Below are 17126 nucleotides of genomic sequence, written 5' to 3'. Positions count from 1 at the left end.
ATCATGGATGTTGTCATCACTCACAAAGGAGTTCCTTATATATAAAAAACCACACATAAAAACAAACACAAGGATCCCAGTTATCTGGGCAAATATTAAGCATAACAAATCACATTCTGATAGCTGCACTACTCTTCTTATTAACTTTAAAAAAAGAAACCAAATGCAAATTTTAGTGTCTTTGACTGTTAATGATGTATATCTTTTGATTCACCTCCAAATAAAATAAGACACTATTTGTTTTCATTGATACATGTATTATGAAACATGCATTCTTAGTGATAACACAAGATCTAAAATTTACTGTGATGAACAATAACATTACAGGGGGAACCAAATATCAGGACAGAGTTTTTCTGTTACTCCACCTATTCCATTGGGAAGACAACTCACAATGATCCCTCATGCATTCAAAGTGCCATAATATATTTATCAAACTAAGGCAGTGCCTGCTTGTTAAGCCATTATCATAAATTTGGTGCTCACATTCTACCACTCCAGCTATTTTTCAAGCAGCAGAGTCTACTGTGTGTATGTTAATTAAGTCAGTGCAATTTCAATTAAAATATTGTTAATTTTGAAATTAGGATAACTGGGGGAGTTGCTAAAACAAAAAAAAAAATAAAAATAATGATTCACATGCAGGAGTTGGCATAAGAACTAAAGAAAATTAACTGGTTAAATGAAGACAAAGGGATGTGGAATTCTGTGCCACCATGATTGGTCATATCTAAAATGTCCATTCAAATCAGGGCAAGTATACCTACAGTACAAGAGATTTTTAGAACAAAAAAAACAACTTTTTCAAACTGAGAGGAACACCATCTATTTTCATAAACCATGGGACATCAAAGAGGATCCCATGAACAAAAGGTTGGTACCTATGCAAGTTACCCATTTCTAAACTTTCTGAAATATTGATAAACCAATGATGCAACACAACTGTATCACATAGGATGGTAATACATTCAAGAATAGATAAAAAAGAATTCTTTTAAATACCAAGAGGATTTCAATCCTTTCCCCTTCCTGAATATGTTGAATATTTACTCTATAGAACATCCTTAATCATGTTAAGAATTTTTGCATGTCACAGTACCTGTAACTAGAACTGAATGTTTATAAAATATATTCCAGTGCTTCCCCATTTTGACCTCCAAACTTTGAGCCTCCTGAGTACCCTTGATCCAGGCACAAATATCAGTTGTGCATGTGCATTTGCTTTTAGGCATACAGTTTAAGTATGGGTATGTCAGTAGTTTTCAAGTTATGAGCCAGAGGCTTAGTCTCCAGGAGGTACAAATGGATCCCAGGTTTAACATCACTGACATACATAAATTTGTCTTCAGGCAGAAAAGTAAGTGCCTAGTAAGTGTATATATGGTTTTACTGTGGGGATCATAATGGTTTGTACCTTATGACACAAGGGTCAAGCAGGACCATAAGGTATTACCCAGCAGTCCCAGTCTGACATGCATTGATGCTTGGGTCATTGATCATTTATGTTAATTGTTACAACCTGAAATTATTTAAAATTTATTTTAAGTCAGCCCTATCCTCTAGTCCCACCTAAAGGGTTATGATCAAAATTTCATAAGTTCTGCATAATCTACACCCTTTGGGTTACCATGTTTCAGGTGACTAACTTTACTGGTGTAGGAGTTCAAGGATATTCAACAGATATATAGGTATATACAGAATATATCACATTCAAACAATTCATTGAAAGCACAACAATTATAATATGGTCCCTTTCAACTGGAACTATTTTTTGAAAAATAACTAAAATGGCTAATCATATACCATGAAATAAGCATGACAGTAATCAATGATAACAAGAGTACTCCTCATGAAGCATTTCAATCCAAGTCACCAGAAAATGACCTTAACACAAACTCCAATTTCATTATTAATGCCAGATATAAAGATGAACAGATTCCCAGACAGATATCATCAATCCTTTAACAAATAATGCTTTATAAGTGAGCAATTCCATAAAAAGGGTGATAGCATTAGAATTCAAAACAGGGTGCAAAGGACACTCTGGGAGGTATATTACTGTCAAAGTAATTAGTTAAGAATCAATGCTCAAGTGTTTCTTACTAGAAGTACAAACACAGTCAGGGATGAAATCTTTTTCTCCTATAAGCAGCACAAAATTCCAACAGTAACAGTCTTCATTTAAGCATCAATAAAGCAGGAACAATACCTAAACAATCTATGAAATCATTACAAACAGACCTTGGCATGTAGCCTGCTTAAGGCTGACATACTCTGTGTATGCATCAGGGGTCTGTGTTGTTTCAATGGAGATGTCATGTCTAAAGGAACCTGTGGGACAAAATTGGATGTGCATTTCACAGATTAAAGATCCTGCATCAAGCTAGAATGTTTAAAGGTGGCCTTTGTGTCATAAATAAACATCCGGCCCTAAGGTTGTAAAATAAAGTGATATGCATCATAATACAAATGACTTTTCTAAACAGTCACAGTATATTTGAGCAACATGGAGAGACTGAAGCTGTCTCTTGGTGCAATAGCACCATATATGGAAAATTCTTTTTTTCCTTGTTCAAGTAAATTATATCACTGACAAGGCAAATGAAAATTTAAAAGAGACCTTTTCAATGGTCATCCCATTATAGTCACCAGTTTTGATATCTTCCTTGTACATTTCAAAAGGTTAGTGGAGTGAATTGTTCATTTCTTTCTCCACACCAAAATTTCTGGTCTCCAAATTATGATTATAGTCTGATTATACATCCTCATTTGTTTGTACCCCCCTACCGATTTCAATAATGGAAACCTTTTAGGTGATAAAATGTGCAAGGAACTTAGTCAATTCATTCACTAATTTACAATTTCTAACCTGACTGAGCAAAGTGTCCCTAACACCGTGATCATCTGCGCATTTCACGCTTAATGGATGTTTTCAATATAATAGACAGACATGCTCGAGATTCATTTCCAGCAAAGGGGTGTGTGCACCACTACAGATGTACATACATGTCATCTGCTTCCGATATTTACAATGTCTAATCAAGCAAAGGAAAAGAATGACAACAACAAAGCTGCCTTTCACGTGGATTTAACAAGTGGTTTAATTTCTATGTTCATGTATGCAAAGGGATATAATTCCAAACTCTTAATGTAATGGTAATTTACAGAATTATCTGGCAGTTACCGAATAGGATGAACTATGTCATTATGTTGTCTGATGGAAATAAATTAACCCATAGTGTATGCAACTTGGCACCATGTTAGTATGGAAAGTCCGTTAAGCACGAAAGGTGTAGGGGATGCCAGTATTAGTGCCAGTCTGGCCACAGTCAAGTTAGAAATTATAAATCAATGATTCAATTGACTTAGTTCTGTGCACTTTTTATCACATTAACGTTTTTGTTAATGAAATCAATAGGTGGTTACAAACAAATTGGGATGTATAGTCAAACTAAACAGCTTCTATAGTAGATGCTGGTTTAAATAACGTCTTCCTGTTTCTAACATACTTCTGAAACATCAAACAGCTGTTCATACCCACCACCACCACCACACACAAAAAAAGAAGTTTAATATCTTGCCTGTAACCTTAGTTAACAGTTCTAAATGACCCATGAGACCTTAACCTCTGACCTTCAACAACTGCTCAGGTTTTCTTCTTCTTGTCAATTAAACTTCCAAGTTAAAATATATAACAACTTTATAATAGACATAGAAGATATACCCACTTTATAACGAGTTTAACAAATTACCTCAAAAGCATACAAAGTGTATTGGTGTGTTTATAACAGACTTTGTTCACCCCAATGCAATCAGACTTCATCACAACCAGATTAATTAAAATGGATTCTCTCTACTGGAGATGACAAAAAGTGGAATTAAACATTTAATGTGCATCAAATATTACAAGGTGCAATTACCAGAAAACTTTATTCATGGGATACTACTTATAAGTGTATTAGTGAATGCTATACAGAAGTTAAGTGTGTATTTATGTATATATATATTCATATGTATGTAGGAATGTAATGCCACATCAGCACACTACTAGCTATATGGTGCCAATGGAAAGGTAAGTTCTAAAAATGTATGGATAAAGAACTGCACCACAACAAAAATTAGTAAGATATCCCCCTTTCCAAATAAACATATGCATGTAGTATACATGATACAAGATAATGGATGAAGATGTCAATATTCTGTTAAAGGTATATAAATTCAAAATTTAAGATAAAAACAAAATAAATGTAAAAAATCTTTAAAATACAGGATTCCAAAAAGAGTTTACGATGTATACAATGAAAAAGATTTATGACAGAGAGAACTGAAGTATCGATAAAATTGGCAAATATGCAAAGTTTGGTCAATTATAATATACACTGTATAATGTATATCAGATAATCAGATTAGTTCTATGAATGAACTCAAGATAGAAAGGATGACAATTATAAATGTAAAGAAATAATTTATTATTTAAATCTTAAGGCAGCATAACACTGACGAAAATTAAAGACACTGGTTTCTCAGGTAAATTAACCCCTTCCAACAACAATTAAAAATCTGCTCCACACAACCAATTTTCTATCTTCAATTTTAAAACGTGATTTTCTTCAAGAGAACTTTATGATATTAAAAAATAGTTTCCTTCAATTTATGTGTTACTAAACCAAACCAAGCTGTAATCTTCCAAGTCTATCAATAGAAAATTATACAAATCCAACATACTGTAAAAATTTCAATTCAGACACCCATTTCAGCACATTTGAATTCTGGGAGAACCTGTATTAGGCAAACTGACAAGGTTTCCAGTTTGAAGGAACCAGCTTTATAGACTTCAGCTTTATGGACTTGATGGGTGCCATTTTTGTTGTGCAAAACTTGACAATGGTAACTACCAAAGTACATGCTTGACTTTATTCCCAACCACATAAAAAAGACTTCCTAACCTGGATTTGGTTTTTACCATTTTCCTATCAATTTATTGAACTAACCTATATTTGGGGGGTTCCATGTATCCATCACTTACTGCTATGTTCAATGTAATTAAAACAATGCCAACAATGTTTCCAATCACAGTACCATGACAGTTCCTACTGGTGCTTTAATAATTGTTGACTCTGGCAACAGATTATCTTAAGACACATACCTAATTTCCAGTCAGTCAAAATGATGGTTAGAGCAGTGGAATGAAGTGCAAACAAAGATACTCAAGAAACTGTTTCCATATTCTTATAACTTTGATATAACATATTAATGTAAAATAATTGAAATATCTTGGTCTTGGGCTAAGAAAGTTAATCTCATTTAAAAATAAAATGATTTTCACTGATCTGGTTTCATTTGCAGACCTGCCAACCCTAACAAGACCCTCTCAGTAATGCAAGATGTTATTCTTCCATATGTTCGACTAAAATTATAGATCGTTCACTGCTACTGTCGAATCGGTAAACATGCAGTTGAAAAGTTAACAAGTGTGATCTAGTGAAACAAAAGCATAATTATGTAAAAAGTAAAAACTTTGCAAAGTACACTTTGAATGTAGCAACATCCAGTTCAGTCTGCAGTTCCAAACCCCATAAAGCAGGGGTGCACAACCTTCTTCGGCGAAGGGCCAGACTGCATTTTCCAAGACCACTCAAGGGAAGCAAACACTAATTTATTTAGTATAATTACTGTTCATGGGCCAGATTTCTATGTTATTTTAATTAGCCATAAGGGCCAGACAGAACAAGTTTGCAGGCTGGATCTGGCCTGCGGGCCTCGGGTTGTGAACCTCTTGCCATAGAGTTTGATGGCTTCTTCAGACCTGCCAACCCTGATGAGTCAGTCTCAGTAAGGCGGTTGATTTTTTCCTTAAGTTTGACCAGTTTTCAGTCAGGCATAACAAAATATCATATACTGCTATTGTAAAGCTGGAAAACGAAATTAAAAGTTCGGTATTCGAAACATGCAGCAACGATAAAAACTATGTTCAACCATAAACTTTGTAAAATAAACAAAGACTTTATTTAACACCAGCACAGCTCAAACTTCTGTTCCAAACCCTATGCAGCTCAATGGCGTGTTGCTATCTCTCAACTTGACATAATTCTTGGAAATTCTTTTTCCATTTCACACGAATATGGCAGTCATATCTCCAACCACAAGACATACACAAACTGGCATGCGATGTCCAATAAACAAAACTGTGAACTTCCAGCTTTTATTTACAAGAATCTGAATATTCCATTTTATTCTTCTGTATTGATTTCAAGAGGCTTATTTTCCTTTTTGTCTTAAACATGCATCGCTTGCTGGACACCATTTTAAAAAAATTCAATAATCAACAATTTGATCACGCATATGCTTCCCATGAACAAATAGGTGCAGGTTAAAGCATCTGAGGAGCTGCTGTAACATTAATCTGGTTCCCTGACAAATTTCACCAATTCTAATATGAAACCTTGATCCAAATCAAACATAGATGAACCAATTATCTGGATGTTTCGGCAACAACCATTTTTGCGAAGTTTTTGCGCTCATGCCATAAGCCCATATTTTAAGGGTAATTTCCATAAGACTTGAGGCAAAATCGTAAGAGTTGGCAGGTCTGCTTCTTGCTAGACTTCTCACAATGACGTTATCCTTGATGCTTTCTTCCAGATTTCATGTGACACCAGTAATCAACTCTTCCAATAAGAGAATACTCAAATCAACACATGAGCAATGGAAACAGTGGGTTAATTGTTGCCTTTCCTGTGTTTGTTTCAATAATATGAACATTTACTTGTATGATGACTGTTGGAACTTTTATCACCATTAACACATTTTCATTTGTTAGACATATTATAGACACATGTAAAAATCTGACCATGTAGGAATTTTGTATGAAATACACGAGTAGATTAAAGCCTCTGAGGTACTCTTGTAAAGGAAATCTGTTTCCCCTAACAATTCTACTAAATTTATCATGAAAACCTGAAGTGGACAAAACCTGAACAAGCCAATATCCAGATTTGACAGCAATAATCATTTTTCCATATTTTTTAAGTACAATTTGATTAAGACTTATGTTCTGATCAAAAAGGGTTGGCAGGTCAGCACCTGTAACAAGCTGATCACAAAAGGGTGGTTTGCCTTTGTAAGATCTACAATTACTATGAAATTATATGGTGGCTAACAAACTTGGAATGATGCTTCTACAAAATACTGTCACTCAATGAATGTTTTGTTGATAACACGTTTCAAAGATTAATTATGTGGTTCAAAGAAAACTGCCAGCATTATCTATTCTTCATGTTGAGTAATGTGTAGTACATTTAATTCTTCTTAACTCTGGCTTTTTCCTAGCCTTCTAATAAAAATCATTCACAAATTACAAAATGAACTGAATGGCAAAAATCTTACTAACAGATCCCCCAAAGCATAATGGACAAAGTTCAGCCAATATATTTTTCACCTCTGAAATGTTCACTGTTGTGAGCGCTAGTAATAAATAAACACTTAACAAGTTCAATTATTTCCATCTTTGGAGTGGTGCCAAATTCAAATTTTTACAATACATCCTTCTGGAAATAGTCATATGCATATTCATATAAATTACTAATGACAAAGTGAATTTCATGCAACATTAAACTGAACAATATCTATACAGATTTAGAGCAGATAACAACAGATAACTCTAGAGAAACTAAAGTGGGAATGCACTAAATTTCAATACCATCCAGAAATGACAATGGAGATTAAGAAACATAATTTACTCCTTGCCCCTAGATTTTACCTGTGTGAAATGTTCATCCACTGATTGACTGGCTGGACCTGGGACAGATGGGGGGGACTGCAATGGCTGCTTATCTACCAACTAGAAAAAGAAGGATATGTATAATTTATTCAATGCTCACATGAGATTCTATACAGGTCCTATATGACAAATTGTTTGTCCATCACACCACCACAGGTGTCAATAAGAATAATACTGGTTTTAAAAAATTCCAGGAATCCATTTTGTCTGTTCTTTGATTCTTTTTAACTGATGAATATAGCAATATATTTTTAAAAACTCCAACACACAAAATTTGGTTACAAAAATATTTTCATACATCTCTAAGTTAACATCTCAAAACATATCTTTAAGTGCTGAAAAAATTGTTTGTCATTGCTTTTGATCTTAAACCTGATATCAAGCATAGAAAACCAATGACCCTGACTGGGTTCACATGCCAAGTTAGGTTAAATATACAAGCAAGATCTTTAAAAAAAAATGTTAATGAAAAGGCATCATTCAAGGTATTCAAAAGACATTTCCACATACACCTCTCCCTCGATAACTCGCACACAACGGGGTCCACAAACATAGACCGCACTATAAGCGAGGCATGAGTTACAGAGGGACCTCCAAAAATTTAGGAACAAAAAAATTGCTTTGATGACAAGAAACCGGGAGGGGGGGAGGAGGAGCAGTGGTAGGGAACTGTACTGTTTATTGACTGAATCTCCATTTTACAATCAAGTCAATAATAATTTATTATACTGAAGTTGTCCTTTATTCTGTTTAAATAAAATTTGCTTTCAAAATGTCCAACATATGAAGATCATTCCACCTGGTCTCAACAACCATCACATGTACGCAAAAAATATGTGTATTATGTCACTGCTTATTGTTTTCTTGAGGAGTCTGGTTCCAGTAGTGGTGTTTAATAATATCCTGCCATATCGAGAGTCCGCAGAGCAGAGAACTGGATTAACTGTTGATACACCACCAAACAAGATTCCTTTTTTTCAAAAACACGTGACATTTATTTCGTGAGACAATCGTCTTTGTCGAAACTCTATTTTTTATTGCTCAATTAGTACAGTATTGATGTCGTGATTTCACTGAAGTAATAATGAAACTTCTTATCATCCTTGAGGATATCTCTAAGTGCCAGTTCAAGAATTCTCTAAAACTTGCTTGCCCACAATGATCCCTATCTGTGAAATCAACCTCTTTAGCTTGACGGTTTCTGGACAAATTCTACTGTGCATTTATTGACCAAGTTTCAAGCTTCTTTTTTTTGTTTCTTTCTTTTCAAATTTCAGTAACACTGATCATTTAATAATGTCTGCCACGTTTCAGGCCAATTCATCAAATGCTGTGGGACTATTTGCACATGTGTAAGAACTGCCAAATATAGCATATACATTTAATACAAACATGAACATAGCTATGGAAATGCGCATCAGAGCATGATGACAAAATTATATGCATGTCAATACCCTTGCCATCAATATATGGACAGTTTAAACAAAATCCATGGAATAATGTGAGAGTAGATCCAAACTTTTCAGGACATACGCGATGCATTGACAAGTCTAAGATTATATGCTCATGTTAAACTCACAGAATCATCACTCAGAAAAAGAAATGTTGTATAGCTACTGAAGGAAATAAGAGATTACCTAACTTTAAGTCTCTGTATTTCACTAATTTTTTATATATAAAAAATGAAAATGGTGACTAAGTGACATTATATATTGTGACAACAATCTCCAAGTTTTATTAACACTCCAGGCACATTAAAAGTGTACATGTTCATACATAAACGAGACAATGAATATTCAAATGCCTATTTCTAATAGACAATTCACCTACAATTCATTTCAGCACTACATCAGTGACCACATTAGAACTGGAGTTCATCTGTTTTGTTTCCTGTTCAATTTTACAATAAAGTATTCAATCAGATTCTAATATTTATACAGTTCAAACAATAAGCATCACTTGAATTACATATAATTCTGATAATTATGGACATGTATATTCAAATCAGTGGACCTGAATCTCCTTTTTGTGAAGTTGTAGCTGTTCCTGGAGTATTGTTTTCTTTTTATTTCTATTAGACCAACTAGTTGTTCCCTACCCCTCTCTTTATTTATCTGGGGCGGCCACAAGTAATGTGAGATAAGTGGCAGAGAACAACCTGCTGGTCTGCCAGTTGCATACACTAACTGTAGTCCCATGAAGATGACAATCCAATAGAAGTTAAGGACTAACTATGAAAAGCTGTGTGGAAATACTCTCAATTGTGTTTTCAATTTGGTTTTGATAAATGCTGCATATGCAGGCTGAGTCCTCTTGTTGAGGAAGAACTTTACCAGTTCAGGCCCAGTTCTCATGAAACTGCTCAAACTCAAGTAGATATTTTATTTTGTATAAACAGGTACATTGAAACCACAACAAAAACAACTATGAATAGGCTCATTTTTTGCAATTAGACGAGTATGTACACAAATGGTAGTTAATTTATGACAACAGGACCAGGCCATTCACATTTCCATTGTAGAACAATAGTTTCAAGTATAGCCCTATAATCAGATTTCCCATGCATTCTCTGTTTTCATTGAACATACAAAAATGACTGAATGAATGAGTCCATATTTTAGCAAGAAAAATCTTTTAAGCGTTGTTTGAAAGATTATCCTGTTTTATCATAGAAAGGTAATGTAGTTTATTAATTCAGCTACTGAAAGACAAATGTAATAAATACACAAATGAGATATGTTGCAATTGTTTACATAATTTGTTTTAAATTCTGGCGTTGGGACATCTGATTCACCCCAAGTCAGCATCAATGACTACTTCAAAACAACAATGCCATGAATATTCATTATAGTCAAATCAGGAATTTGTTTCAGCACAAAATGATGATGTGCTCGTTAGAAAAGAACTTTCCTTGCTTCAATCAGTCTTGCTGAATCAGGGTTCTAGCTCTAGTTGATGGTGTTTTGTTAACCTAAATGGGTCAGTTTCCTTTCTATGGCAAGTCATGTTTTCTATTTTCCTTCATGCAATGGTAACAAAAATAAGCCCAAGGTTTACTGATGTAAGACTAGGAAAGACCTTCACCTTAAACTAGACCAAGACATGTATAACTTACTTTCTGAACAGCTTGTTGGGTTCCACTTTGGTCAAACGAATCTGTAACTAAATCTGAAAAATGATTTTTTAAAAATAATTATTCCACATTCAAATTTAGTATAAAAAAATACACACTGAGATGAAAAATAAAGACTGTTTTTAAGATGAAATGACAAAGATAGGATTCTATGTATCTTGGCACAGTCATCAACCTTCACGTGATTCAACAGCTGACAAATGGAATGATGAACAATGTTCATGCACTTGAGTTCATTTTTCAGCATCAATTAACAAAAATATGTGTCAATCCAACAACAGCACATCCTAGAATAGACCCTGCATTGCAGACACATATTCTTACTGGCCACCCTGGACCAACAGTATTAGCCAATAGTAGTTTCTGCAAGATAACCTGGTGATTATAATGATTCAACATTTTCAAATAAACCAAGACCAATACAGAAAGTATCTCAAACAATTTAACCCGAAGCTTGATTGGTTCTGATCGACCAATCAAGGATCTTTCAACTTTGGGCTTTTAAAATTGTTTATTCCATAAATTTCATTTACTTATTTAGTTTTGTTTTAACTAAGGATGTTTCAACAACAACATGCATATGTTGTATGATATTTAGTCATCAGATAGAGCAAACGTATCTCCAGAAATATAGATTTGAAACAAAAATGAGCATGCTTTCAAATTTCATACCATTTTTCTAACTTCGCAAAAGTGTCCTATAGTGTAAGCAACTTTAAACATTGAGCTTAATCTAAATTAACTTTAACACTGCATTTAATTAAGGGCATGGACAGACATGGGTGTTCAGATGGATGCACATACAGACCAACAGACAGGCACAAGAATGTCACAGCAATCAATGTCAAATGATCAACAATGGGATTCTAGCTAAAATGCAAACTCTAAACAAATGCAAGAATGTTAATGAGATAATAAGCAATAAGATTATAGCTTAGATGCAAAAGGTAAAGAAATACATGAATGAGATCTGTAAAGGCAAGCAACGTAGACCACTCACATAACAGGGACCCCCTAAAGATTAATACTATAAAGAAGTACGATTTTCATATAGAAGATGAGTCAGAAAATAATGTTCCCAACAACTGCCCCCACCAACAATCTTAATATGATGATCTGGGGACATGTTGCATTCCATGGAATAATCACTGATGGTAACAGGAATGCCAGAATATATTAAGCCCTTGAAAACTGTATCTGGCCCATTACTGAACATTTTTCCTCAAATGTATACATGACAATGCACTTGTTCAGAGAGTACACATAGTCCCACAGTACAAGTGAGAAAGTCAGCTTAAATGTATGTGATGGCTGGCCCAGAGTTGGTATGTAAAATCACTGACAATGTCTTGTACAGACACAAATGTTTGTGTGTGTGACTTGGATTCTTAACGTAGCTTTAACAATATTTCAGTCATATCACTATGATGTCTGCAGTGTGGCAGTTAATAGTGACGTCTAGAAATGGGGCATCATGCCGCAGACATGTTGCATTATGTCCCACCCAGTCACATTATTGTGACACCAGGCCAAAGAGTCCTAACGCTAACCTCTTAATGCTGAGCATCTAGCGAAGCAGCTGTTAGTACCATTTTTATAAGTCTTTGGTATGACTCGGCCATGGATAGAACCCGCAACCTCCCGCATCCAAGATGGATGCTCTTACTACTAGGCCACCGGAGCGGTCAGACAAATGTGCAAGGCAAAATTTATGTTACAAGCCTGGTCAAAACAAGACACGGAAAAGGACATTAGAATCATGTGGTCTTCTTCACTATATTCTGAATCTATGTACCTCAATTACATGTGTGAGAAAAGTTCCAAGACACAAGGCTCATACCAACAAGTTTTTTAGGTAAGTATTTTCAATTATTTTTTCAAAACGAATTTTAAACCCATCCTATCAGCTAGACTGCACGAAAATGTTAAGACAGTGAGCATTCACATATGGCACTAAGCTTTATATAAAACAAACTTTTTGTAAATTATGTACCTGTGGCTTCGTCTGGTCTGTTGACTTGTAGCTGTGGATGATCTATTGGGGACTGCTGCTGTTGTTTTTGTTGCTGCTGCTGCTGCTGTATAGATGACTGACTGGGAACCTGTTGACTAGCTGAAGGTTTGCCAGTTGTGGTGGTAACCCCTTGCTGACTCTGCTGCTGCATACCAGATAACTGACTGGAATGTAGCTGTGGTTGTTCCTGCATCTGCTAAAAATCAAGTCCTTCCATTATAATGTTTATTCATTTTTCTATCTAAATCCAATTGTACCTGATCCAAAACATTACAGCAAAGTCTTGATGACAGAATGATTATGGCATATTTTGTCAGTTAGCTTATTTGATTAAATGTATCCTTTTGAGAAAGCAACATTTTAAACAGACCTGCCTAAAGATGACATATAATGACGTTTAATGAAGACCACTCAAAATCAGCTTCTTACCATTTGTTGCTGCTGCTGTTTCTCCTGGACAGCTGGCTGCTGGTACAGTACAGCTTGAGCTGGCTGGGCATGCACAGCCTGCTGAGGCTGTGCCTGTACTTGAGATGATTGACCTAGCTGTTGTTGATGTTGCTGCACCTGTTGCTGTACACCAGGCTGGCTTAACTGCTGAACTGGATGTTGTGCCTGACCAGTTTGCTGACCTGCAACAGCCTGTGGTTGTCCAGAGATAAAAGGCTGTTGCTGCCCCATGCTCAGCGGTATCTGCTGCTGCTGTCCCATGCTATGTGGTATCTGCTGTTGCTGTCCCATGCTATGCGGTATCTGCTGTTGCTGTCCCATGCTCAGTGGTATCTGCTGTTGCTGTCCCATGCTCAGTGGTATCTGCTGTTGCTGTCCAATGCTATGTGGTATCTGCTGCTGCTGTCCCATGCTCTGTGGTATCTGCTGCTGGCCCTGATATTGTCCTACTGTTTGGTGTTGTAGTGGTGGTTGTGCCTGGTACTCTTCTGGTTGTTGCTCTGAGTACTGAGACTGACTCTGTCCCCCAGTTTGACCAGGCTGCTGTGCCATGTATTGTGGATGATGTCCTGACTGGCGTAGTTGTGACTGTTGCTGAGACTGGCTTTGATGACCCCCAGTCATTAGTTTACTAACCGCTTGGGTCATGTCAATACCAGTGGCCACAGCCTGCTGCTGCTGCTGACTTGAATCTTGTTCTGTTTTATTCTGAGTTTCAGCAAGTTTCTTTTCTCTTTCACGTTTCACTTGACTTATTCTGTCCTTGATTTGCTTAGCAACTATCCTAATATCCTCTTCTTGAAGGAACCCCGACTTAACCTACAAAACATATTAACGTCATGTAGTCTGCATGCAAACCAAAGATCTCAAATATATGCAAAATACATATATGAAAGATAAATATAAGCTTTTAAAAAATGTAAAATTTAAATGTGAAAACATGGGGCATATTTTGTTACTAAAAGTGCTTTTCATTATAATGATATACCCATGAATTATGATGGGTGAGAGAACATCAGTTTCATTTTCATGCAAAGGACACCTCTATATGACACTGCAAAATCAAGTGCTCCTTGAACTGAATTCCTCTTATGAAGTTAAAAAAAAACACTTCAGCTCCCAACTACAGTTTTACACCTTGTCATGATTTAATGATCCATCAAGCTCCACCTATGTTCTGTGAGCCTAGAGCCAATCTTTATTTATTTGAAATTTCAAAGGACTGCTAACCAATCCAAGACAAGTTACAGATGAATCCTTAGATAAAACATGGTAATATTATAAAAGAAACACTTTTTAAAACAATGCCATTGTATAAGCAGATGTGGTTATCTTGGATTTGGATATCAACAACTGATTCAAAATAAGTGTATGGTTACCAAACATTAATTCATGGCAAATGTAAAGGTGGCACTATACAGTTTCGCATTTTGCATAGGGTTAGGATTTTAAAGAAAAAGAATTTCCCCGGCTCTCCTCACTGGTTTTACTGGCTATTTAAAAAAGACCTTGTATATCTTAGGTATAATGCAAAGAACCTTTAATTCCCTTTATTTTGGTGTATGATTGATGGGTGTACTATGGGTTATAGAGTATACAGCTTGGCCTTACTTCAAATGTGCACCTTTCAAAAAAGTGCTAGCTCTACTTGGTCATTTTCACTTCCTGAACTTCAGAGGTCAATTGTATAAAAAAGAGCTGATAACTTTTTTTACATTTTATATATTTGGTACTTCATTCATTGCACGTTCAGTAGCTGGTATTGTCTAGTCTGGCAAAATTCATTTTCCCTATTTTATTAGCTTCTATGTATAGTGCACTTTAGACTAATTCAGACTGATTTTTTAACACAAGGGAGCAGTCATTTTAGTTAGCAGTGTACTTAAATCATGTAAAATTTCCAAAAGTACAATATCCAAAAGAAATATCATCCACATTACATTAATGTAGCATAGAGATATGCCAACATTCTCTCCACTGTGCATGTTTTAAATGCGAACTACTTCACCTTACATACGTCACTCTCTCAAAAGTACATATTATCTGGTGAGCGCCACCATAAAGAAGATATAGGTATTATTTTTGTATGATTTAATTATGTTTATATGGCTGAAACATTTAAGTCGCAAGCATCAAAACAATCCTTTGGAATAATTCTCCTGCCTTTCCCCCCACAGAACAGTATTTATGAGTGTCAGAGTCTCTAACAAGTCCAGCCTCCCCCCCCCCCATGATAAAAGTGAGCTATTTTAAGAATGCACATTACATTTTATAAACATAGCAACCAATGTTATGCTGAATGACAGGAACATGAAACTAGCCAGAATTATTTCAGAGAGATCAACAAAGAATTTTACAATTAGAAAAGGGAGGTAACTCATCAGGATCATAAAGGTCAAAGGTCAAAGTGTAAAATATTTGCCTATTGTTTAATATGGAAGAAGCGAATTCACTTTCTCTTCATTTATTTTTTTATTTCATTGCAAATAAATGAAAAGAAACATTTTCACCATATATTTCTGTCACTTATTGCAACAGTTTTAAATTTAAGTTGACTCTATTCCTATATTCTAAGACTTCTAATTTCCCCATAATTAAGGTCACTACTCACACAAACATACCTCATGGGAAATTATGTAAGCAAGAGAAAAATGATCATAATTAGCTTATTTTCATGCTTAACATCAATATGAATGTACCATTTTATTCAGAACATCATACATAATTATATGAAAATAAAAAAAATAATTGCAAACATTTTTATATTTTCTTTAAGGTGGCGCTATACAGTTTCGCATTTTGCATAGGGTTAGGATTTAAAGAAAAAGAATTTCCCCGGCTCTCCTCACTGGTTTTACTGGCTATTTAAAAAAGACCTTGTATATCTTAGGTATAATGCAAAGAACCTTTAATTCCCTTTATTTTGGTGTATGATTGATGGGTGTACTATGGGTTATAGAGTATACAGCTTGGCCTTACTTCAAATGTGCACCTTTCAAAAAAGTGCTAGCTCTACTTGGTCATTTTCACTTCCTGAACTTCAGAGGTCAATTGTATAAAAAAGAGCTGATAACTTTTTTTACATTTTATATATTTGGTAATTCATTCATTGCACGTTCAGAAGCTGGTATTGTCTAGTCTGGCAAAATTCATTTTCCCTATTTTAATAGCTTCTATGTATAGTGCACTTTAGACTAATTCAGACTGATTTTTTAACACAAGGGAGCAGTCATTTTAGTTAGCAGTGTACTTAAATCATGTAAAATTTCCAAAAGTACAATATCCAAAAGAAATATCATCCACATTACATTAATGTAGCATAGAGATATGCCAACATTCTCTCCACTGTGCATGTTTTAAATGCGAACTACTTCACCTTACATACGTCACTCTCTCAAAAGTACATATTATCTGGTGAGCGCCACCAAAACAAAAACTTCAGAAAGACCAGGTACCAAAACCTCAGAATTAACAGCTGACCAATCAGAAATAACTTGCTAATACCAAAATATCTTAGTTCACTGTGCATTTCTTACCATTTCTTGGGCTACATTTTCTGGGACATCATTTTCCATATCAAAATCAAACTGAATGGCTTCATTCTCTTTGTGTTTGTCCTTTCTCTTCTTGGGGTCCACAACACGTAAACGCAGTTGGATGATGGAGGCACTTCTGTCCTCTTCATCAGTGTTGGCTAATTCAACTTTCAAACCAGTGTCCTCAAGAAAAAAGTCATGCTGCAAGAGCTC

The 17126-nt window shown here is 35.2% G+C and overlaps 1 protein-coding gene across 1 annotated transcript in view; it reads right to left on the bottom strand.

Moving 5' to 3' along the window:
- The window catches only part of LOC149803904 (uncharacterized), a 61357-nt gene that overhangs the window by 41670 nt on the left and 2561 nt on the right, over positions 1-17126 (bottom strand). Inside the window, exons 2-7 of the mRNA XM_089954000.1 lie at positions 16914-17123; positions 13357-14196; positions 12907-13123; positions 10896-10948; positions 7760-7840; positions 2242-2331 (exon numbers count right to left, since the gene is read on the bottom strand). Of these exons, the coding sequence (XP_089810126.1) occupies positions 2242-2331; positions 7760-7840; positions 10896-10948; positions 12907-13123; positions 13357-14196; positions 16914-17123 (1491 nt within the window). The remainder of the gene's footprint in view (positions 1-2241; positions 2332-7759; positions 7841-10895; positions 10949-12906; positions 13124-13356; positions 14197-16913; positions 17124-17126) is intronic.

The sequence above is a fragment of the Sinohyriopsis cumingii genome, chromosome 3 (genome assembly GCF_028554795.1).
Source record: "Sinohyriopsis cumingii isolate HCF-2022 chromosome 3, ASM2855479v2, whole genome shotgun sequence".
NCBI lineage: Eukaryota > Metazoa > Mollusca > Bivalvia > Unionida > Unionidae > Sinohyriopsis > Sinohyriopsis cumingii.
This window is presented reverse-complemented; position numbering and strand designations above follow the sequence as displayed.